The sequence below is a fragment of the Sorex fumeus genome, unplaced genomic scaffold, assembly GCF_029834395.1.
Source record: "Sorex fumeus unplaced genomic scaffold, SorFum_2.1 ptg000003l, whole genome shotgun sequence".
In the NCBI taxonomy this organism is placed as follows: Eukaryota; Metazoa; Chordata; class Mammalia; order Eulipotyphla; family Soricidae; genus Sorex; species Sorex fumeus.
The window spans coordinates 6939073-6960584 of NW_026606060.1; the positions used below are offsets into that span (position 1 = coordinate 6939073).

General features: G+C 55.5%; 2 protein-coding genes across 4 annotated transcripts; one reads left to right on the top strand and one right to left on the bottom strand.

Moving 5' to 3' along the window:
- Window positions 1-128: 128 nt before the first annotated feature.
- Window positions 129-4106, top strand: HTRA2 (HtrA serine peptidase 2). The gene is made up of 8 exons (XM_056116605.1): window positions 129-564; window positions 650-854; window positions 971-1165; window positions 1405-1437; window positions 1672-1777; window positions 1917-1986; window positions 3554-3649; window positions 3732-4106. The coding sequence occupies exons 1-8, from the start codon at window positions 161-163 to the stop codon at window positions 3895-3897; spliced, it is 1275 nt and encodes a 424-aa protein (XP_055972580.1). The 5' UTR covers window positions 129-160; the 3' UTR covers window positions 3898-4106.
- Window positions 4107-4239: 133 nt separating this feature from the next.
- Window positions 4240-21233, bottom strand: LOXL3 (lysyl oxidase like 3). 3 transcript variants are annotated; one of them, XM_056116603.1, is made up of 15 exons: window positions 20911-21233; window positions 18323-18486; window positions 17396-17610; window positions 9778-9834; window positions 9220-9279; window positions 6912-7131; window positions 6536-6716; window positions 6293-6447; window positions 5939-6106; window positions 5684-5846; window positions 5335-5578; window positions 5130-5245; window positions 4914-5050; window positions 4713-4824; window positions 4240-4542 (listed from the first exon to the last, which is right to left on the bottom strand). In XM_056116603.1, the coding sequence occupies exons 1-15, from the start codon at window positions 21221-21223 to the stop codon at window positions 4469-4471; spliced, it is 2379 nt and encodes a 792-aa protein (XP_055972578.1). In that variant the 5' UTR covers window positions 21224-21233; the 3' UTR covers window positions 4240-4468. The 3 variants fall into 3 exon arrangements, with proteins under 3 accessions (XP_055972578.1, XP_055972564.1, XP_055972573.1); XM_056116589.1 differs by lacking the exons at window positions 9220-9279; window positions 9778-9834; XM_056116598.1 differs by lacking the exons at window positions 6536-6716; window positions 6912-7131; window positions 9220-9279; ... (1 more) ...; window positions 18323-18486; window positions 20911-21233 and having other exon boundaries at window positions 17396-17885.
- Window positions 21234-21512: the final 279 nt, after the last annotated feature.

The window sequence follows — 21512 nt, forward strand, 5'->3', positions numbered from 1 at the left end:
CCGGCCGGGACTCCAAGTCCCGGCATCCCCCGCGCGCGCGCGGAGGCCGGCGGGTCCCGGCGGGTCCCGGCGTGCCGCGCGCCCGCCGTGCGCCCGCGGGCCTGCGGGGCGCCGCCTCTACGTGGGGGCGGGCGGGCGGGGCGCGGCCGAGGCGGAGTCCATGGCTGCCCTGAGGGCGGGGCGCGCGGCGGGCTGCTGCCTCGGAGCGTGGCGGGCTCGGGGCGGGGGGCTTCGCCTGGCGGGGCCCCCGCCGGCCCCTCACCCCCGGGGCCTGCTGACGTCGGGCTCTCCCGAGCCGCGGGCGCGGGGGGCGGCGGGCGACCCCGGCGCGGGGGCGCGCGGCCGCGTGTGGCTGGCCGTGGCGCTGGGCGCGGGGGGCGCCGCGGGGCTGCTGCTGCTGTGGGGCGGGGGCCGGGGGTTCCCCGCCGTGCGGGCCGCCGTGCCCGCCCCGCCGCCGCCGCCGCCGCCGCGCTCGCCGCGCTCGCCCCGCAGCCAGTACAACTTCATCGCCGACGTGGTGGAGAAGACGGCGCCCGCCGTGGTGTACATCGAGATCCTGGGCCGGTAACGGGGGCGCCGGCGCGGCGGGGCGGGGGCGGGCGGCGGCGGCGGCGGCGCGCCCCTCACAGCGTGCGCCCCCCACGCGCAGGCACCCGTTCTCGGGCCGCGAGATCCCCATCTCCAACGGGTCCGGCTTCGTGGTGGCCTCGGACGGGCTCATCGTGACCAACGCCCACGTGGTGGCCGACCGGCGCCGCGTCCGCGTGAGGCTGCCGAGCGGGGACACGTACGAGGCCGTGGTCACCGCGGTGGACCCCGTGGCCGACATCGCCACGCTGAGGATTCAGACCAAGGTCGGGCACCGGAGGGCAGCCCCGGGCCGGCGCGGGCGACCACCCACCGCGCGCGCCCCCGCCCCCCGCAGGCGCCGCCGCGGTGACCCGCCGCGTGTCGCGCCCTTGTGCCGCAGGAGCCGCTCCCCACGCTGCCGCTGGGCCGCTCGGCAGATGTCCGGCAGGGCGAGTTTGTCGTCGCCATGGGAAGCCCCTTTGCCCTGCAGAACACCATCACGTCCGGCATCGTCAGCTCCGCGCAGCGTCCGGCCAAAGACCTGGGCCTCCCCCAGACCAATGTGGAGTACATCCAGACCGATGCGGCGATTGATGTGCGTCCCGTTAGGAGAGCCCGTGGCCGGCGGGGTCGGGGAGGGGCGAGGCCCTGTGGAGCACGGCTGTGGTGGACGGTGGAGGAGCCAGGGTGCTCAGATTGGGCTGCAGAAACGTGACACCCCCTCCCCCGATTCAAGGGCTGGACAGGAGAGGATGTGGAGCAAATGCCTACTGCCTGGTTATGTCCTCAGTCACAGTCCCTGGATCTCTCCCATATTTTCTTCTTGTCCTGCAGTTTGGGAACTCCGGAGGGCCCCTGGTTAACCTGGTGAGTGGCACAGCCTTCTTCCCAGGATTCCCTACCCCAGGTCAGTGTGGTGGGTCTCCCCTACTTCGGTCACGTGGGTCAAATTTCTGAGCAGTGTATGTTGGTGAGTTCCCCGAAGTCGCCTAGCTTACCTCCCGCTCCTCCGCCATGCTTGGTGGCCGCTCCCATTCAGCCGCCAGCCCCCCATGTTCCTCTTTATTTGGGCTAGGGAACAGTGGGGCTCTGTTCCTGCAGGATGGGGAGGTGATTGGGGTGAACACCATGAAAGTCACAGCTGGAATCTCCTTTGCCATTCCTTCCGATCGCCTTCGAGAATTTCTGCATCGTGGGGAAAAGAAGAGTGAGTGTGGCTTCAGTGGGAGAGGTGGCAGCCAGGGGCACGCGGGGCCTTGCTGGATGGGGGCTGTTGGGGGGAAGGAACGGGAGGTCGGGGAGGGGGGTGCTGCAGCTGAGGAGGCTCTTTGGTCCGTCTGTCACAGGTAGCTGGTTTGGACTTGGTGGGTCCCAGCGCCGCTACATTGGGGTGATGATGCTCACTCTGACCCCCAGGTATGTGGACGAGGGTAGGGACATGCAGCAGGAACACCAGTGTGATGGGGGGTAGGGGGGTGGGGAGTTGAGGAGCAGGTTTCACACTAAACTTTGGGGCCACATTTTTCCTTATCTGGGTTGAACACCTTTCTGTTCAGAGCTTGAGACAGGTGAACTGCCCTGTCGTCATTGAGCTCTCTCACCCCACTTTATTTTGTGCCCCAGACCCCTGATATCGTCCTGCTGCTTGCTTTGACTTCAGAACCCTTCATCCCTTTATCCTGTGTGTAGGGCAGTATTTCGTTTGGCTTACATTCGGTCTCCCAGACCTGCCTTTCTTCATGTTCTCATTCAGCCAATCTGATTTTCGTCTGTTTGCCTTTGTTATCTTTGTTGTTTTGGGCCACATCTGGCTGTGCTCAGGGCTTACTCCTGGCTCTGCACTCAGGGATCACTCCTGATAGGGCTCAAGGAACAATATGGGGCCCGGGGAGGGAATTGAACATGGTCAGCTGCATGCAAGGCAAGCACCCTACTGGCTGCACTATCTTTCTGGCCTTCAGCTAATCTGATCTCGCATGTTTGTATTCGTGTTTTTACTTTCTACAGTCTGATGTTTTGTGTTTTTTCAAAAAATGCATTTGTATTTCTCTTTTATCAGTATGAAGCAATAGCACAGCTGGTAGGGCATTTGCCTTGCACGCAGCTGACCTGGGTTCGATTCCTCCGTCCCTCTCGGAGAACCCGGCAAGCTACCGAGAGTATCCCGCCCGCATGGCAGAGCCTGGCAAGCTCTCTGTGGCGTATTCGATATGCCAAAAGCAGTAACAACAAATCTCACAATGGAGACGTTCCTGGTGCCCGCTCAAGCAAATTGATGAACAACGGGATGACAGTGCTACTTTCTACAGTAAAACACCAGATCCATCTTTCTAGGCTCAGCTTGAATTCGGCTCCCTCCTTTTTGGGGGAGAGGAGTGGGAGGGCAAGTCCTGTGGTGCTTGGGGCTCATTTCTGGCTCAGTGCTCAGGGATCAGCCCTGGTGGGCTTTAAGGAGCATCTGGAGTGCAGGGATCAAGCCTTGCATTGCTTTGGCCGCATGCAAAGCAAGTGCTTTCCTTGTTGTACTATCACTCTATCCTCAACTCTGCCTTCAAACTTTTGAGGATTTTAGAATGACGCGGTGTTGCTGAGTTCACATTGCATGTCATTTGAAATTAGCTGCCTTTAAATACCTGTGCCACTTCCTAACTGCTAGAAGGCAGGACGTGAATTGCCTTTGTGTCTGGCATACGTAAGAGCACAACTGGAGAGAGCATAGCAGGGAAGATACTTGCTGTGCATGCAGACAACCAAGGTTCAGTTCCTAGCACTGTGTCCACATTTGGCCCTCTGAACCCTGCCAGCAGTGATCCTTGAACACAGAGCCAGGAGTAAGCCTTGAGTAACCCAGTGTGGCTTCCCTTTGTCTGCCCCCCCAAGCCCCTTGCAAAAAGGGGGGCTCTGTGCAGTGTCTGTCAGACACAGGAGATGAGGCAGGATGGGCGCGTGCCTTGGGTGGTTACCGGTCACTCTGTCCTTGCAGTATCCTTGCTGAGCTGCAGCTCCGAGAGCCGAGCTTTCCTGATGTCCAGCACGGCGTGCTCATCCACAAGGTCATCCTCAACTCCCCGGCACACCGGTGAGGGAGAGGACAGCGGGAGGGGCTGATGGGCTGTGTCTGTGCCCCCGAACTGGGCTAGCTGTGCCCTCCTTCCCCCTAGGGCTGGTCTTCGACCAGGCGACGTGATATTGGCCATTGGGGATCAGCTGGTGAAAAGTGCCGAAGATATTTATGAAGCTGTTCGAACACAGTCCCAGCTGGCAGTCAGGATCCGGCGGGGACCGGAAACATTGACCTTGTATGTGACCCCCGAGGTCACGGAGTGAATGACTTAGCGAGGGTGAGGCCCGGGCCCGCTTTCTGTGCGACTTTCCTGACCTCCACGCAAAGGGCACCTGGACGGAGGCTTAAGCGAACCAGTTGGGGGCAGGTCCCTGCAACCATCAGCACCAGCTCTTGGGCTCCGACGAAAGGAAGGCAAGAATGCTTTTTATATAAAATAAAATTATACCCAGCAACATGTTGAAGTCAAAAACGGGTTGGCAAGGGTTTGGGGCGAGGGGGGTGTAGTGCAGATGGTTTCCCCACCAAAACACTAGAGGTAAAGCTGTACCCCCTTGAATTGAGGGGGGTGCTGAAGCTGGCTGTGCCCACTTCCCTGCTGGCAGCAGGGGCTCTCTTGGTGGTCTCTTTGGGTCAGGCTTGGCCGGGGCTCCAGACAGCCAACCTAGGAAGGAGGGTGGTAACTTCTGCTGACAGTTCTGTGCCCGCAGTGCACGAATGAGTGCGGTGGGCCCGAGGGCGTCTGGCTTCCTTGGTAAGCTCCTGAGGTAATGGCAGCCTCGGGCCCCTGCCACGAGGGGCCAGTGGTGGTTGGTGGAGGAGGGCGGTAGCACCTCAGACGATCTGGTTGCTGGTCTGCCCAGGGTAGCGCTCAAACCTCCTGTTGGCCTCCTCACTGAAAGCGTCGCCTGCAAGGGGAGTGAGGGCCAGGGTGACTGCCAGGACATACGGAGCCCGAGAAGGGCAGGGAGAGAATGAAGACTGCCCCCTCCCCTCCCCCTTTTCCCCCTATGCCCCTCCCGGCTCCCCCACCCCCCCTCTCCCCCATCCTCTCTGGGCTACTCTTCCCAGTAGATACCAATGTGGCAGTTGTGCACCCAGATGCGATGTCCGTCATACTTGCAGTTACATTTCATTGCGTTATTGGTAAAGTCACTCTCTGCTACTTCGAAATTGGGGTTGATGACCACCTGTGAGTTGGGGTGAAAGGCCATTGAGCCCAGCTGCCAGGCTGGACTGCACACCCCACCCCTGGGCTCAGGATCTCTCTGCGCCGCACCTGCAGAATGTAGTTACCAGGCTTCACGTCTGTGATGTCGATCCACTGGCAGTCGATGTCGTGCCGGTAGAGATCCCAGCAGCCCACGGTGATGCCCTGCTCGCCAAAGTTGGCGCATTCGTACCTCTTGGAGACATCTGAAGGGATTGGCACTTGTCAGCGGGGGAGGTTAAGTGAGGGACAGGCCGTGCGTGGTCTGTGCGGGGCCCCACTCACCCTCCTGACACTCGGTGTCTTCTAGACAGAAGCTGGCCTTGTGGCCCTCGGCCACCTTGGTGCCGTTGGGGGTGAGGATGTCGTAGTGCGTGAAGATGTCCATGCTGTGGTAATGCCTGTGGGCACAGGGAACTGTGCTCTGGCTGGCTCCCAGCACGCCTCGCCCGGCCGTGCCTCTGCCCTCCTTGCCCGGCTACCCTCTCACCCGTGACACTCGTGCCACACCCAGGAGTGGCGCCCCGCCTTGGGCCTGAAGTCAGCGCGCCCCAGGTTGTGGATCTGGGAGGAGAAGCGGAGCAGACGCCGGTGGCCGTAAGGCCAGTTGGCGTGGCGGGCAGAGCTGGCCAGGCAGTTCTCCTCAGCGGCACAATAGAGCATGTGCAGCGGCCGGTCCTCGATGTAGGCCGTCTCCTGCACCAGTGCTGAGTGCAGCAGCAGGTCCGACGCCGCTATGGGGTGGAAGGGGAGGGGGACCCGGGGTCAGGTGCCCTCCTGCACGGACGGCCTGACCACAGCGCCCCGCCCTGGCTCAGGCCACCTTCCCGGTCACTCACTCTCAGAGCAGATGACCCCAGCAGTGAAACGGGTCCCTGTCCTCTTGCAGGTGATAGGGGTGGCGTGATGAGCACACTGGTCCAGGGACAGCTCGGTCCCTGAGCAGCGCACGCCGCTCATGACCACCTCCGTTACATTCCCGGAGTCCCAGTACCAGGTCTCCTGGGGAGAGGGAGGGGGCCTATGAGGTCCCACCAGACCCGCGGCCTGGGCCCAGGGCCCTCCCCCACCCCACCGCTCTCGGCGGTGCTCACCTGGAGCCCGTGGTTGGCATAGCCCAGGCCCAGCTGCCTGCAGGCCACCATGGCCTCCAGCGTCCCCCAGTCATCTCCGCAGATGAGGCCCCAGCGGGCCGGCCCAGGCCCCCCTACTTGCACCTCCACGCGCCCCTCGTAGCGACTGCGGCCCCCGCTGAGTCGGATCTGCAGTGAGGGATGAGAGTGGGGGATGGGGGTGCATTTCGGACAGGCTGGTGGGCATTGAGGGCAGTTGGAGCTGCAGGGGGATTTGGCTGAGAGGCTCAGAAGGACTGGCAGGTGGCCCGGGGCCATCAGAGCAGGGTGTCTGGAAACGGGGCGCTCCCTGAGTCCAGGGTGAGCGGATCTGACCTTGGTCTCGACCCCGATGTAGGGCAGGTGGCACCGGAGCGCAGCGTCCTGGCTGTGGGCGCAGTCCTCTGCCGTGATGTTCTTGTGCTGACACTTCCAGAGGGAGGACTCCAGGCCCGAGCAGCGGACGTCGCTCAGATGAATGGCGCCCATCCCTGGGGCAGAGGTCAGGGTCAGGCGGCGCGGCCTCCTGGGCTGCAAGTGGGGCCTCTCCCCCCTCGCCCTCCTCTCTGTCCCCCTCACCCTGCCCCATGCGGGCCCCACTCAGAGCCTCTCGCGCACTCCCGAAGCCCAGCTCCCGACACACCACGCTGGCCGCCTGCAGGTCCCACTTGCGGTCACACACGGTGCCCCACGTGCCGGCCTTCAGGACCTCCACTCGGCCCTCTCCGGGGTGCGCGCCCCCCTTCAGCCGCACGCGGGCCTGCAAAGGAGAAAGGCGTGCCCCAAAGCCCCTGAGTGGCATGGCTGCACGGAGTGGGGGGAGGGACCCCAGGGGAGGGAGGGGAATGGTCTCAGACCCGTGGCCCACCCACTGGAGGGTCCCTCTGTACTCAAAGGCCAGGGCTCTGCTTGGTCTGAGGGTGGCCGGGGTAGTCCATGTCCCAGTCTCACACACCTCCCCGTGAGGCTTCGGCTGCTGCAGCTTCTTCTGGCCACTGGCCACTGCGTAGAGAGGGCCTGGCACACAGCTCACCACCGCAGGGGCCCCCCCAGGGCATCTGGCCGTGTCATTGGCACGATAGAACTCCAGGGAGCAGAGGGAGAGGTGGACCTCGGTGCCCACGCACGCCACCCCATGCAGACCAAACGAGTGTTGCTGCCGCTGCGCCAGCAGTCTGAGGGGACAGCAGGGGGGTGCAGTAGGTGAAACCACGCGCCCGCCTTGCTGCCCGCACCGTGCCTCCATCCACCCCCAGCCTCGGGGGCTCTTCCTTCTTGCCCTCTTCCAGCCGGCACTTTCCCTCTAAGCAGACGAAGGAAGCGGAGAGTCTCCGGCTCAAGAACTTCCGCTGAGCTGACGGCAGGGCCCTGGAGACCGTGGGCTGCTGAAGAATCCCATGTCATTGGCACGATAGAACTCCAAGGAGCAGAGGGAGAGGTGACCTTGGTGCCCACGCATGCCACCCCATGCAAGGATGGCAAGTCGTGACTTGCCTGATGGGAACCCCGTTCTGTGTGGTTCTGGACTGGCCCTAAGAGAGGTCCAGGATGAGGGCCCCGTGCTGGTAGGCAGAGGGGGAGGGGAGCCAGAGTGGCCGGCTGGGAGGGATGGGCAGCAGGGGACTGGCTGACCCCGGGGAAGCCCGAGCAGCCTGAATGAGCATGTCCTCGTTTGCAAAGACGGAAACAGCCGAGCGAGCTAAGCCTGTGTCAAAGTGGCTCCTCAGAGGTCAGAGAAGCTTCCCAGGGCGGGAATGCCGGGCAGGTATGGGAAGGGCAGACGAGGTGGGAGCCTCAGGCAAGAGAAACCAAAGCGAAAGGGTCCCAGGCCAGAGTTGCGCATGACTGTGAACTCGGATGGCACAGGGAGCCCGAGCGCAGCGAGCCCTGGGTGCCGTCAGTGAGGTCCACGCTCTGCAGTGGGAACGTAAGAGAACGTTCCATAACCACCAGCGTGGTAAAGTGGGACTTAAAGCAACATGCTGGGGATCAGAACCATGTGGGAGATGCTGCAGAGACTGTCGGATGAGAGGGTGTGGTGAGGCATACGAAGAAGAGAGAAGGACGCTCAGGATAGCTGGTTCGAACCCAAGGAGGGAGGAGGCCAGGGGAGCCTGGGGGGGCTGGTGAATTACTGGAGTGATGTGCCCATGTATGACCAGGAGGAAGGAATGTGACGTGAAGTGATTGGCTAGGAAAACCTGGAGAGGAGGAAAGGTTAGAAACAAAACCAAGGGAGCCTGGAGACTTGGTGGAATACCTTTGGAGACTGGAGGGAAGTGGATTCTGATGCTCGGAGAGATCAGGTACCCTCCCAAAGTCCAGTATGGCTGAAAATAAGAGTCAAAGAGGCCACCGCAGGAAAAATTCGCGTCTCTTCCAACCCCTCGCTCACCTTTCCTCCATAGCCAACAAAATCAAAGTGGAGGTGTGCACTTAAACGTGGGGTCTCGGAGAGGTCAGAGGGTGGCCATGCTGGACAAGATGACCCCAGGCTAGAAGGGTACCACAAGACTTGCCGCAGTTCTGAGCTCCCGTGAAGCCACCAGAGGGAAGGACTAGGGAATGAGGGCGACAGGGGTCACTCGGTGACCCCTGTCTCAAGGGAGGAGGGGGACCATACAACAGGGTCCTATCCTCTACTCCAGACCCTGCTGAAGAATTATATGCCCCGGGCGATTCTTCGGTGCAGATGGCTTTCAGAAGCCAAGTGAGATATAATCATGGGAACCGGATGCTTCCCCGGGAGGAAGAGGCTGGGATGGGGGCCCATGTATATAACCTGGGCCAGAGTGTCAGGAATGTCTGACCCTGTCCCCAGACAACAGTCCAGAAGGAAGTGGGGGGCTCCATTCCGTGCCAGCATCATTTGAAATATCAATCAAATAAAGGTAGGATGGGAACACTGGGTGGACAACTTCTAAGGGAAGAGGTCATCTGAAGGACGAGAGTGTCCAAGCCCTGACTAGATTCACTGGGGGAGATATAGAAGCCCACGTCGCAAGGGCAGTAGGAAGACAGCTGCAGAGATATTCAGAGACCCTGTCACCAGCACAGCTCCCTGGAGCGCCTGCTCGGGCCGGGCCCTGGTGCCAGCCATTGCCGAGTGTTTGAGAGTCTCCCAGAAGTCGGGGTGTGGAAGAGCTGCTGCTGTACCCACACCTCTCGGGTCCATCTCTGACCCACATCCAGCCCACTCATTCCCCCAACTCATCCCCCAGTGCGTCCTCTGCTTTCCTCCTCCCGGCCTAAACTCGATTTACCTCTTCTCTGGCCCCCTGCCCGCTTGGGCTTTGGGTTTGACTTTAAGCTCCTTGACTGGTCTGAAAAAAGGAGAATGAAGTTAGTGGACCAGCAGGCAGGGCTGAGTCACGAGGGGAAAGGCACAGAGAAAGGGGTGGGGGGTGGGGGGAATTCCCTCTCAGAAAAGGAGCCTCCACGCAGAGTCCTGGCAAAGTGAAGGCTGATCTTCCACCTACGCTGACCGCCCCGAGACCCGCCCCTGCTCTCCAGATTCAGTGATGAGGTGGGGGAGAGGCTGGGAATGGAGATGAATTAAGGGGAGCAACTGAGTAGGTAGGGCAGGGGAGGAAGCATGCGGGCAGGTGGCTGAGGCGGAAACAGAAACGGGGAGGCTTCAAAGCCACCTTCCTTCCTCCGCGTGCTCCCCAAGCCTGCCCACCCTCCCGTGCCTGCCACACCTCAGACACACCCCTAATTCATCACTCGGGTTCTGGGATGGACATGGAGAGGCGATCCATCCATCCACCTCCTGGGGCGCAGGCCCTCATGGGAGGTCCCGGGGGCCCTTGGCCCATTACCTTCCAAGGGACTTGGGGCGCCGGGCCGAGGCTTTGGCTGCACGCTTCCTCAACTTTCTGTGAGGACAAGACAATAGCGGGGTCAAGAGCTGCCTAGAACTGAGGCCGGTGCAGCTGGAAGTAGGGGCAAGGGCTCTTTACAGAGGATCCCATGGCGGGATGTTAGAGGCAGAAATCCCCAGGCTCTCTCCATCCTCAGGAGCCTGTTACCTGGCCGGAGTACAGCAGAAAGGACAAGGATTGAGTGGACAGGGCCTGACCTAGAACCCACAGGGATTAAGCTAAGAGCGCCAGGGCATGCAGACCTTGGGTTAGTAATCTTGCTGGAGGTAGCAGCCAGGCATCTGGCTCAGGACAGGAAAGGTACATAAAAGGGGGTTTTCGGAGACGAACGAAGGCTACGTGTAAGGAAGAAGAAAGTAACATGGTTAGGGTGACCAGGCTGACCAGGCCAGGGAAGCTAGCTGGCTGGCTCAGGCCCTGGGCAACAGACTGTATCCTTTGTTCTCTGATGTTCTCTGGCTTCTCGACTTTGCCGGTCAGGTCCAAGAACCAAGACTGGCTGCTAGAGATACTGACTTGGTGTGACAAAGGAGCAAGAGGTCAGGCTGCTTAGGGCACGAGCATTGCTTCGGCCCAAGTTAAGCCCCAGATGCTCTGGTCCTTCACACACTGAGCTCATCTCCCAAACTTACTTCGAGGAAAGAATTTCTTAAACCATATAGTTCTTTCATTTAATTGATTTGGGGCCAGTGTTCAAGGGTTCTGGGACAATACTTCGCTCAGCTTTGCAAGCCCAGGGCTCAGTGCTCAGGCACTGTAATGTTGGGGGACCACCAGAGCCAACCTGGTAGTGTTGGGGCACCATGTAGTATTAGGAATCCAACTTAAGTTCTCATGCCTGTAATACCATGCGCCAGCCCGTTGATCTAGCTCCCTGATTCTGCCGAAATTGATTTTTGCTTGTTTTGGGGACACATCCGGTGATGCTTAGAGGTTACTCTGGGCTTAACACTCAGGAGTCACTTCTGGTGGGTTCAGGGGTTTTTAAGAGATGCAGGGATCAAACCCAGGTTGGCTGCATGCAAGGCAAGCACTTACCCACTATACTATCTCTCTGACTCCTCTAACATAGCTTATTATTATTATTATTTGGCTTTTTGGGTCACACCCTGAAATGCTGTTTCTGATTTTTGAGTTCTGATCTTCGTCAACGCTCAAGAATCAGGGACGCTGTCTCATTTGCCAAGACATCAAAAATCAGATGGACTGGACACTAATGAGGTTTACAGACAACCGCTGGACTAGAGCCATTACTGATTGGATTCCACGAGACATCAAAAGATCACGTGGACGCCCACCTATAAGATGGTCAGACTTCTTCGTCAAGACCCTAAATGATCGGTTTGAGGCTCTACATGTTCCTAAAACGAACAGATACCACTGGGCTACGCTAGCACGCAACCGGGATGAATGGAGACGTTACTGGCACCCGCTCGAATAAATCGATGAATAACGGGGATTAAGTGATTAAGTGATTAAGTGACCCTGAAATGCTGAGGGGTTACTCCTGGCGGTGGTCAGGGGACCATATGGGATGCCGGAGATTGAACCCAAGTCAGGTGCGTGCAAGGCAGATGCCTTACCCACTGTACTATCACTCTGGCCCTTCAACCTAGATTTTTAACTGTTGTAAATATTTGACCTGTTTCATTCTTCAAGAAGTTGCTTGCATTTAATGTCTAGAGATCAGGCCTCTTATTCCTTTCATTCATCTTTTGATTTCAAAAACTAATTTTGGCCCTTCTTTGTCCAGTCCAGTGATATATATGAATACAAAGTTTGTCTGTCCTTCTAAGTTTATGGAATTGTTATCGTCTTAGTTATTCTTCCTTGGAACATGTTCCTCTTCTGCTGTTTTTCGGAAAGTCATGCTCTGTATGCAGATGTACTAGGATTTAAACAAACTATTTGGCATTTCCTGCTCTGACTTCTTCCTGAGGATGTACTTAGTGAATTTTTTCCCCAAACATCCTCTATGTCAAACATTTGTAGTGAAGAGTCTACAAATAAGCTCAGGTCCGGAGATTTCTGAGAGTTTGGAATTCTTCATCTTGTGAGCATCATGTAAAACTTTTTCTCTCTTCCTCAAACATATTCAGTATGGAGCCAGAGCAATAGTACTGCAGGAAGGGAATCTGCCTTGCATGCAGCTGACCTGGGTTCAATCCCCAGCATCCCATATGGTCCCCTGAGCACTGCCAGGAGTGAGCACTGCCAGATGTGACCCACAAAGAAAAAAATATCCAATATGAAATATTCTTGGCATTTTTTTCTTGGCCGCACTCTGTGATGCTCAGGGGTTACTTCTGGCTATGCACTCAGGAATGACAACGGGCAGTGCTCATGGGACCAGATGGGTTGCTGGGGATTGAACCCGCGTCAGCTACGTGCAAAGCAAGCGCCCTCCCTACTGGACTAATCCTAAGAGTTGGCAATATTCATTAGCTTAACTCTCTCTGCCCACTCGCCCTCGCCAGCCCTTTCTGTCTTCCCTCCTCTCCCCCACTGTTCTGTGACTTCTCCGTCTTGTCCCTCCTTGGCTACTGTGACATTGCTAGCCTGCCTTGGTGCCTCAAACCCATTGTTCTTGGGTATTTGCAGGTTCCTCTGCTACTTCATCATTTAAATTTCTGAAGATCTGTCTTGGGAGTTAGACTTTTTTCCACTCTATTTTTTTTTTTTAGACACTTTCATTCAACCCAACATGTCACTGTAGGGCTGCTCTGGTGGTGCTTGGCAACAGTGCTCCCTCGGGTGTGCCTGGGGGTCAGAGCAGGTGGAGCATGTGCTCCACCCCTGGGGCTTCTTCCTGCCCACTCTCTGGCCTCCTTGAACTCCTTAGTTATCTATGATGTGGTGCGAGTACAAAATGAAGTCCCAATTATTTCAGCGGAGTCCAGCCCAGCGCCAACTCTCAGTGACCGAATCCCGTCACTGTTACTTCCACAATTGCTCTCCAACCCGGCTCTTCTGCACTTGCCCAAAGCATTAGCCTAAGTGCAGTGACCTCTGGAAACGCTCTTGGACTTGTTACGCTCATTAACAGCCCTCCTTGTTGTACACTTACATAGTTTCTCATAATTTTTATCAGACAGACCCAGTCATTAACAGAGCCTAGGATGTGCCCCAGGATCTTGTGCCTAGCGCTTGGTGAACTGTCAGAGGTCAATAAACATCTGTTGAACTAAAGGAGCGACTTCCTAAGTAGCACTTAAGCTCTCAGTGCCTTAAGTTCTTTATCTATGAAAATAGCAGTAAATGCCTCCATTACTTGTAAATTCTGTCTTTCTTCTAAGATTTGACAGCTCTCATATGTTCTTGGCGTGACACTATCAAATGAAGTTTACACAAGCATTTCCAGGAGTGATCCCTGAGCACAGAGCCAGGAGTAAGCTCTAAACACAAAATCCCTGATCTCATGGACTGGGGACGAATCAGAAAAATAAGTAAATTTTTGAAATGAAGAGTGGCAAAAGGGTGTAATCAATAAAAATAAGGTTAGGAAGTGGGGGCGTGAAGATACGACTCAGTGGCAGAGCACGTGGCTTGCATGCATGAGGCCCTGGGTTCAGTCCCCGGGGCATGGGTGCACACACCCAAGGTTAGGAAGTAGAAATGAGCTTTCAGTTCTTTTGTGGAGGGGGAATTTGGAGCCACATCCTGCAGTGCTCAGGGATGGCCCCCAAGTTGACCTGCTTCAAGAACAGTTCCTAGCCCAGAGATGCCGGATGGCACCACTGGCCTCCCGAGGAGCCGCTGTGCAGTCTCTCAGGGTCTCTTCTCTTCTTCTCTTATCTTCACTGGTCATCCTCCAGCAGCTCTTTCTCCCATCCTAAACAGCTTCTTTGGTGGGGGGAGGGACCCACACCCTGTGACACTTGGGGGACCATGTGGTGCCAGGGTTCACATTGGGGTTCCAGGTAGCACTGCAGCTATCTGAGCATCTCCCGCCCCTAAATGACCCCTAGTTCCTATCTTCTCACACCACACCGACACCCCTAGAAATCCTGCGTGCCCGACTTTCCGCTCTACATAGAATTTGATTTTATGATTCAGATTACAATTTGGTTTTATTTTCCATGACTTTCCTTAGTAATCATGACCCTTCACCTTTTACATTTGATTTCCGGGAGACACTAACATTCTGTCTCCCTATTTCTCAATTCTACTAAATCCCTCATGGTCTATTCTGAACGAAGCAGCCAGTCATAATTGAAAATGGAAGTAACAGGTCAGAGAGACAGGACAGCGGAGAAGGTGCTTGCCTCGCACATGGCCGACCTGGGTCTAATCCCTGGCGCCTCACAGGCTCTCCCAAGTCCCACCAGGAGTGATACTTGAGTGATACCCAACAGTAAACCCTGAGCCCAGGTGGGTGTGGTCCCCCAAAGAAACAGAGAAAGTGGGAGTCAGTTGGAATACCTCTGTTCAAAGACTCTCACAAAGTAAAAGACCCAAATAGTCCCAGCATCTTGTTTTGTTTGGGGGTCACACCCAGGATGCTCAGAGGTTACTCCTGGCTCTGCACTCAGCAATTACTTCTGGAAATGCTTGGGGACCATATGGGAGTCTGGGGTTCAAAGCCAGGTCAGCTGCTTGCAGGAAAACATCTTACCAGCCACACTAAAGCTGCAGCCTCCAAACTTCAACAGATCTTGTTCTCGTTCTTTCCCTACATCCTGCGGAATCATATCCTTTGACAAAGAATGCCTCTTTCCCTTGCCCCATGCCCCCTCTGGAAATGCTCCTCTAGATTTAATGCCCAGCTTGTGACCACACTTTTAATCTTCTCTGAAATGACATCTTCCTGAAGAGGCCTATTTTTTTTTCTTTTTTGGGTCACATCTAGTGATGCTCAGGGGTTACCCCTACCTCTGCACTCAGGAATTGCTCTAGGCAGTGTTGGGGAACCATATGGGACACAGGAGATTGGAAGGCGGGTGTCAGCCGCAAGCAAGGCAACCAAGGCAAACGCCCTACCTGCCCTACCCACAGTATTATCGCTCCACCCCAAGAGGCCTATTCTAATCACTCTATTTAAAACTGCATCCCCTTGGGGCCCAGTTAACCCCTTGACCGGTAGTACAAGAGTTAAGGCACTGATTTGCATGCAGCTGAGGGATGTGCGCCATCCCTGAGCACTGCAGGATGTGGCTCCAAATTCCCCCTCCAAAAAAGTACTCCTGAAACCTCATTTCTACTTGCTAACCTTGTGTGTGTGCACCCATACCCCGGGGACTGAACCCAGGGCCTCATGCATGCAAGCCACGTGCTCTGCCACTGAGTCATATCTTCACGCCCCCACTTTCTAACCTTTTTATTGATTACACCCTTTTGCCACTCTTCATTTCAAAAATTTACTTATTTTTCTGATTCGTCCCCAGCCCATGAGATCAGGGATTTTGTGTTTAAAGCTTACTCCTGGCTCTGTGCTCAGGATCACTCCTGGAAGTGCTCAGGGTGTGCTTGGGTTGGCTGTGTCCAAGTGCTGCTGTACCATCTCTCCGGCCCTGTGATCAAGTGCTTTGGTCTCTTGTGCTCAGCACTGAATCCCTAGTGTCTACACAGTGTCTGGCACATAGTAGGTATGCAATAAAGATCACACAAATGAATCTACCCTGCTGTTTATGCTAGCCTCTTTACTTGTAATACCTACTATTTAAATCTCACAAATCTTTCAGAACCTGGTATTTAGAATAGGGCAGTTACAGAGTGCTCGAGCGGGCCCAGTAACGTCTCCATTGGAGACTTTGTTGTTACTGTGTCTGGCATATCCAAAACACAGAGAAAGGAATACAACCTCAAGACAGATCAGAGTAAAGGAGCACAGCACCTAGCTGTTCTAAAATAGTTTGAGTCTCTAGATACAATATTTGATCTTGAAGCTGAAAGAACTTTCAGATGGTGTCTCAAAGCCAATGGAGAGAAAACCTGATCACATATGTAAAAACCTGGAAGTTGGATAATATACTGACTTTCAAACAGGTCCACACGGCATAGCCTGGCAAGCCACCCGTGATGTATTCGATATGCCAAACACAGTAACAACAAAATCTCCAATGGAGACGTTACTGGGCCCGCTCGAGCAAATCGATGAACAACGGGAGGGCCTTTACCTTTACCTTTACCTTTCAAACAGTGTAAAAAAAAGTATGTTATTTCTTTCTAAAAAGAACATATAAGCAAGTAGTATTTGAGAATGTCATGAAACAGGAAGTTTGTGAACTGTTTTTTGTTTTTGCTGGGTGGGGTTGCTGATGGTGCCAATGCTGGGAGTGTGTGTGGGGGGTGTTATATCTGGTAGTGCTAGGATTGCCATGTGGTGCCAGGGATCAAACCTGCAACCCTGTGCATGCCAAGCATGTTACTCCAGCCCTTTGAGCAATCTTCCTGGCCTGAAAGTTCATGAACACTCGGGGGAAAAATATGATGATCCTTAGACCTTATAAAATGATATTAAAGATCCTTATAAAACAGTAAACAGTTCAGTCAAGCCACCGTGATTTCTTTTTCTGGTAAGATTACTGAGCTGGAGGGCTGAAGCATGACTGTGAACATAGGTTATCTTAATTTTTAGCAAAGACAAAAATCTCCCAGGATTTAATTACAGCCAAGATGGTGAAATAACAGTTACATCATGACAGTGTCCATTTTGTTCCCAATCGGCTGGGAGAAATTTTTTTCAAAGCTATTGATTCAAAACTTGATGTTCACCAAGAGGGAAATTTCCTAAGAACTAAACCTTGTTTTTATAAAAATATTTCAATCGTTTCAACGATTTGATGAAGCCGAAAGGCAGAATAAGCACTGTATCAGTCGAGCAGCGGCGGCTGAATGACAAATGGAAAAACGTGAACTCAGGGTTCAGTTCAGCTCGGGCTGCGGGTCTGTTTCAGCTCTTGCGGTACAGTTAACTGGGCAGGGGGAAACCACCGGGTGGTGGGAGAGGGGAGAAGGAAGCGTCAGGGGCCACCCCGGGGCCTCACCCCGTGCAAAGCTCGACCCCTGGGCAGCACTTCCCAAGTCGGGGCCGGTCGGTGGGCAGCCTGCCCCGCGGACCTCGCGCAGACGCGCCCAGCGGCCAGGGCCGGCGTCTCCCTGAGCGCCCCCGCCCAGTCACCTCCGGCCCCGGCGCCGCCCCGCGCGCGCCCGCTCCGGCCCGCGACCTCGCGCCGCACGGGGCGTGGCCTCGCGAGCCCGGCGCGCGCCCCCGCCGAGTCACAGGCCGCAGCTCCGGCCCCGCGCGCGCCCGCTGCTGCCCGCGACCTCGCGCCGCACGGGGCGTGGCCTCGCGAGCCCGGCGCGCGCCCCCGCCGAGTCACAGGGTTCGGCTCCGGCCCCGCGCGCGCCCGCTCCGGCCCGTGACTTCGTGACGCACGGGACGTGGCCTCGCGAAACAGGCGCCCGGCCGCCTCGGGCGCGCCGGGATCCGGCTCTCCCGGGTTCCGTTTCCCAGGGCTCCGCTACGGTCTCCTAGCTCCCCGGCCCCCTACCCCCCACCCCGAGGCCCCCGAGGCCCCGGGCACGGCGCTCGCCCCGCCCCCGCGCCCCTCACCTGTAGAAGGCCGCGTTGACCCTCTTCTCGCTGGGGAAGCCCAGCATCCCGCACACCACGTGGCTGTTGTGGGCGCTCCAGCCCTTGTCGCACACTTGGGACCAGCCGTCGGGGAGCCTCACTTCCACGAGCCCCTCGGTGACGGGCAGCGGCCGTCGGCCGCGCCCCACCGCCGGCCGCAGTCGCACCTCCTCCACCTGCAGCTGCTGCTCCACCTGGGCAGGGGCACCGCAAGCAGAGGAAGGACTCCAGCGGCAGGTCTCGCCGGGCCTGCTCAGTGCTCAGTGGCGTGCTCAGTGCTGGGTGGACTCAAGCCGTGGGGAGGGGGTGGGGTGGGGAGCCAGGGAAGAGCCCTGCCGTGCACCCCAGAAACGACCCAGGGCGCGGAGGAAGCTGCGCATGCGTGGAGCTGAGGAGCACTTGACAGGAGAGGTGCGACATCCCAGGCTGCCCTGGCGACCAGGGAAGAAGTTGGTCGTGTGCCAGGTTCAGGAACCTGCATGCTAATGGGAGAACGAATCTGGACTTAACCAGGCCTGACCTTGCTTTGTGTATCACTTTTGGGTATCCGCCCCGTTCAAACCCCCTCCCCCCGCCCCCATCTGATCCCAAAGGGGCAAATGGGACCTATGTTTTCTAGCATATCCTTTAACCACATACAACCATCCAAAGGCTCCTCTCTCTCTGTCTGGGATGGGGGGAGGACAGCGTGTAGTTAGACACAGTTGTGCTCAGGGCTTACTCCTGGCTCTGTGCTCAGGGATCACTCCTGGCAGTGCTCCGGGAACCATGTGTGGTGCTGGAGATTGAACCTGGGTCTGCCTGCTGTACAATGGCTCCAACCCCCCACCACAGTCCTCTCTGGCTGTGGGGTGTGTGTGTGTGTGTGTGTGTGTGTGTGTGTGTGTGTGTGTGTGTGCTGCAGACCTCAATGACGTTGGAGTCCGAGAAGCCAGGGAGCCGCTGGTCCTTGCAGATGACCCCTGCGTCCTCATCGTGGGTACAGTCACTGTTCCCCCAACCCCGGGAGGCACATTCAGTCACACTCTGCTCAGTCCCACTGCAGCTAAGGTTGTCCAGCCAGATTCTGCCTGTGGAGGGAAAATGAGCTGACAGAACGACCTGGGGAAGGGTGTGTGTGTGCACGTGTGTGTGGCAGTGGCTGGGAGTGAGCTTGGTGGCCTTACACTTGTCTCATCTTTTCCTCATAAGATGATGGGTGAAGAAGGGATGGGGAACTGTAGAAGGGGACAGGAAAGGAGGCATAGGATGGATGTAGGTGATGATCTGGGTGATACTCAAGAATTTGGTGATAAATGAGAAAACCAAGATGTCCTGATTGGTCCTCCTGCATTCAGTGATAAGTAATGCTTGACCAAGTATTTGCTGTATATTAGCCACTTTTCTGGGATATAATATGGGCTATTTCTCAAAAAAAGAGCTGCCGGGAATTATTACCATTTTACATAAAGATACCCTGGCATAAAGCCAGGAGTAAGCGCTGAGTACCACCAGGTGTGGCCCCCAAACCAAAATCAAGGCAAAAAAGACATTGGTCCAGGGAGAAATGAAGTAACTTGCCTAATTAAGACAACATAGCCAATACCTAGATTCCTGGGGATTGGAGCCATGTGTGAGATGTGGAAACCTTAGCAATTTCCACCACAGCCTTTTAGTCTCCCGTGGACCACCCCCTCTGCTGCCATATTGTCTCTAGTTCTCTCTGCCTGCATCTTTGAAAATGAATACTACTGAATTCCTCTCACAATTGGGTAGGCTCTCAAAGGTAATTTTTTTCCAGTCAGTGTGCAGAGACCCCACATGCATGGCCTGGTTGGACCAGCTTCTGCTGAGACATCAACCTTATGGCTCTTCAGGCTGACAGAACCACCATGAAGTCCTTGTAATATTTATTTATTTATTTAGGTTGTTTTTTGGGTCACACCTCGCAGTACTCATGTTACTCCTGGCAGGCTTGGGGAACATATGGATGCCTGGGATTGAACCTGGGTCAGCTACATACAAGGCCAGTGCTCTACCTGGTGTACTATCGCTGAGGTCCTGCTTGTGATAATTTATGGACCCTTTACCCCCTGCCACTCCAGGTTTTATTATCCCTTGATGCCAGCAGAAAAATTCCTTTGCCACATGACTGTTCTCATATTTGAAGACAACTATCTTTGTCCTCATATTTGAAGATAACTATCTACTTGATAATCAAGGTTTTAAAAAACTATCTCAGACATCTCTGATTTCTTCAGTGATTTCCCCTTGAAACTTGTCATCTAAAAGTATTTCTGAGTTTGTGAGTCTGTAACTGTACCTCATGTGATTAATGGTGATTCACTAAAAAAAATTTTAAAAAGGGGGTTGGAGTGATAGCACAGCAGGTAGGGTGTTTGCCTTGCACGCGGCCAACCTAGGTTTGAGTCCCAGCATCCCATATGGTTCCCCCAAGCACTGCCAGGAGTAATTCCAGAGTGCGTGAACCAGAAGTAACCCCTGTACACTGCCAGGTGTGACCTAAAAGGCAAAAAATGGGGCTGGAGCGATAGTACAGTGGGCAGGCCTTGCATGCGGCTGACCCAGGTTTGATTCCCAGCATCCCATAAGGTCCCCCAAGCACCGCCAGGAGTAATTCCTGATTGCAGAGTCAGGAGTAATCCCTGTGCATCGCCGGATGTGACTCAAAAAGTAAAAAAAAAAAATTAAAAAAAGTACTTCTGTTTTAAGAGGTGTCTTTTAAAACATGGTGGCATCTAGAGTCTGAAATGACAGTACAGTGGGTAGGGCATTTGCCTTGCATGTAGCCAACCCAGGTTCAATCCCCTGCATTCTATATGGTCCCCAGAGCACTACCAGGAGTAATTCCCGAGTGCAGCACCAGGAATAACAGCCTGAGCATCTCTGAGTGTGGCCCCCAACCACTTCCCCCCCAAAAAATTGGCATCTATGATGATACTTTTGAATTAGGGAATCAACTTCAGTCTATACCAGCTACTATTCATCAATCCCACCTTGGGATTTTACAGTGCTAGCACCCTCCCAGTTAGAATTTCTCCTCTGCTCTTATTACTCACATCCATTCTTATCCTAGAGTTTATACTTGTCCCAAGTCAGTTCCAGTTTCATTGGTTCTCTCTTGATTCTTCTGGCTTGGAGCTTCCCAGTGAATACTACCTCCCTCTCAACTGTCCTCAACTCCGACCATGTTCCAACTGTATGAGAATCTCTGGTATCAGGGCTACCCTAGCAAATCACTCTTTTGTAGCAGAAGGAACTTGGAGATTATCTGGTCATTTGTTCCCAGGGCACCTGAAATTCAGGTAAACCACTGACCAGCCCCAGGTCACAGAGCTCTGAGAAGGGTCTGTGTTGATGGCTTTCTTACCCATGAGTTTCTCTGACACTGGCTGCTCTTAGGGTCCTGTGTTCCTCCGGCTGTGCCCTCTGGTTTTCCTCTCCCTGTGCTCAGGCCATACCTGGGCTACCTCTGGATCCCAGACGTTGCTCACCTGTTCCAGGGCCGTATTTGGCACTGTGGGTCCAGCCTGTCGCTTCTGTGAAGCCCAGCTCCCGGCAGAGGATATGGGCAGACTGCAGTGTGAAATCATCGTCACAAATTGTGCCCCATTCCCCAGCTCGCTGTATCTCCACTCTGCCCTCGAAGGGCTTCCTGGGGAAGCCCGCCAGCCGGAAGCGCAGCCCCTGGCTCCCAGCCCTCTTCACGGGGGCCGTGGATGGGGTCGGAGAGCCCAGACACGAGCTGTACAGCAGGTACAGCCACAGTCCCAGCGGGCTCCACTGCCAGGCACTTGCAGGCCGCATGGCGGGGCAGCCTGGGTGTCCCTGAGAGAGGGAGAGAGAGAACAACTGAGCCAGGCTCCCGAGGCTGAGAGTGGCCTCACCACAGGATTTACTCAGAGTGCAGAATCCTGTCAGCCCCTCCTAGTCTGGATTCGCAAAGCTGATGTTCTGAATCAAGTTTAGGATTTCACATTTATTCATCAATCATATCCTGCTCAGTGGTTAGTTTTTATTCTGATTTTTTTTTTACTCTACACTGCTTGAAATTATTTAGTGATTTTTATATATAAAAATCACTAAATGATTTTTA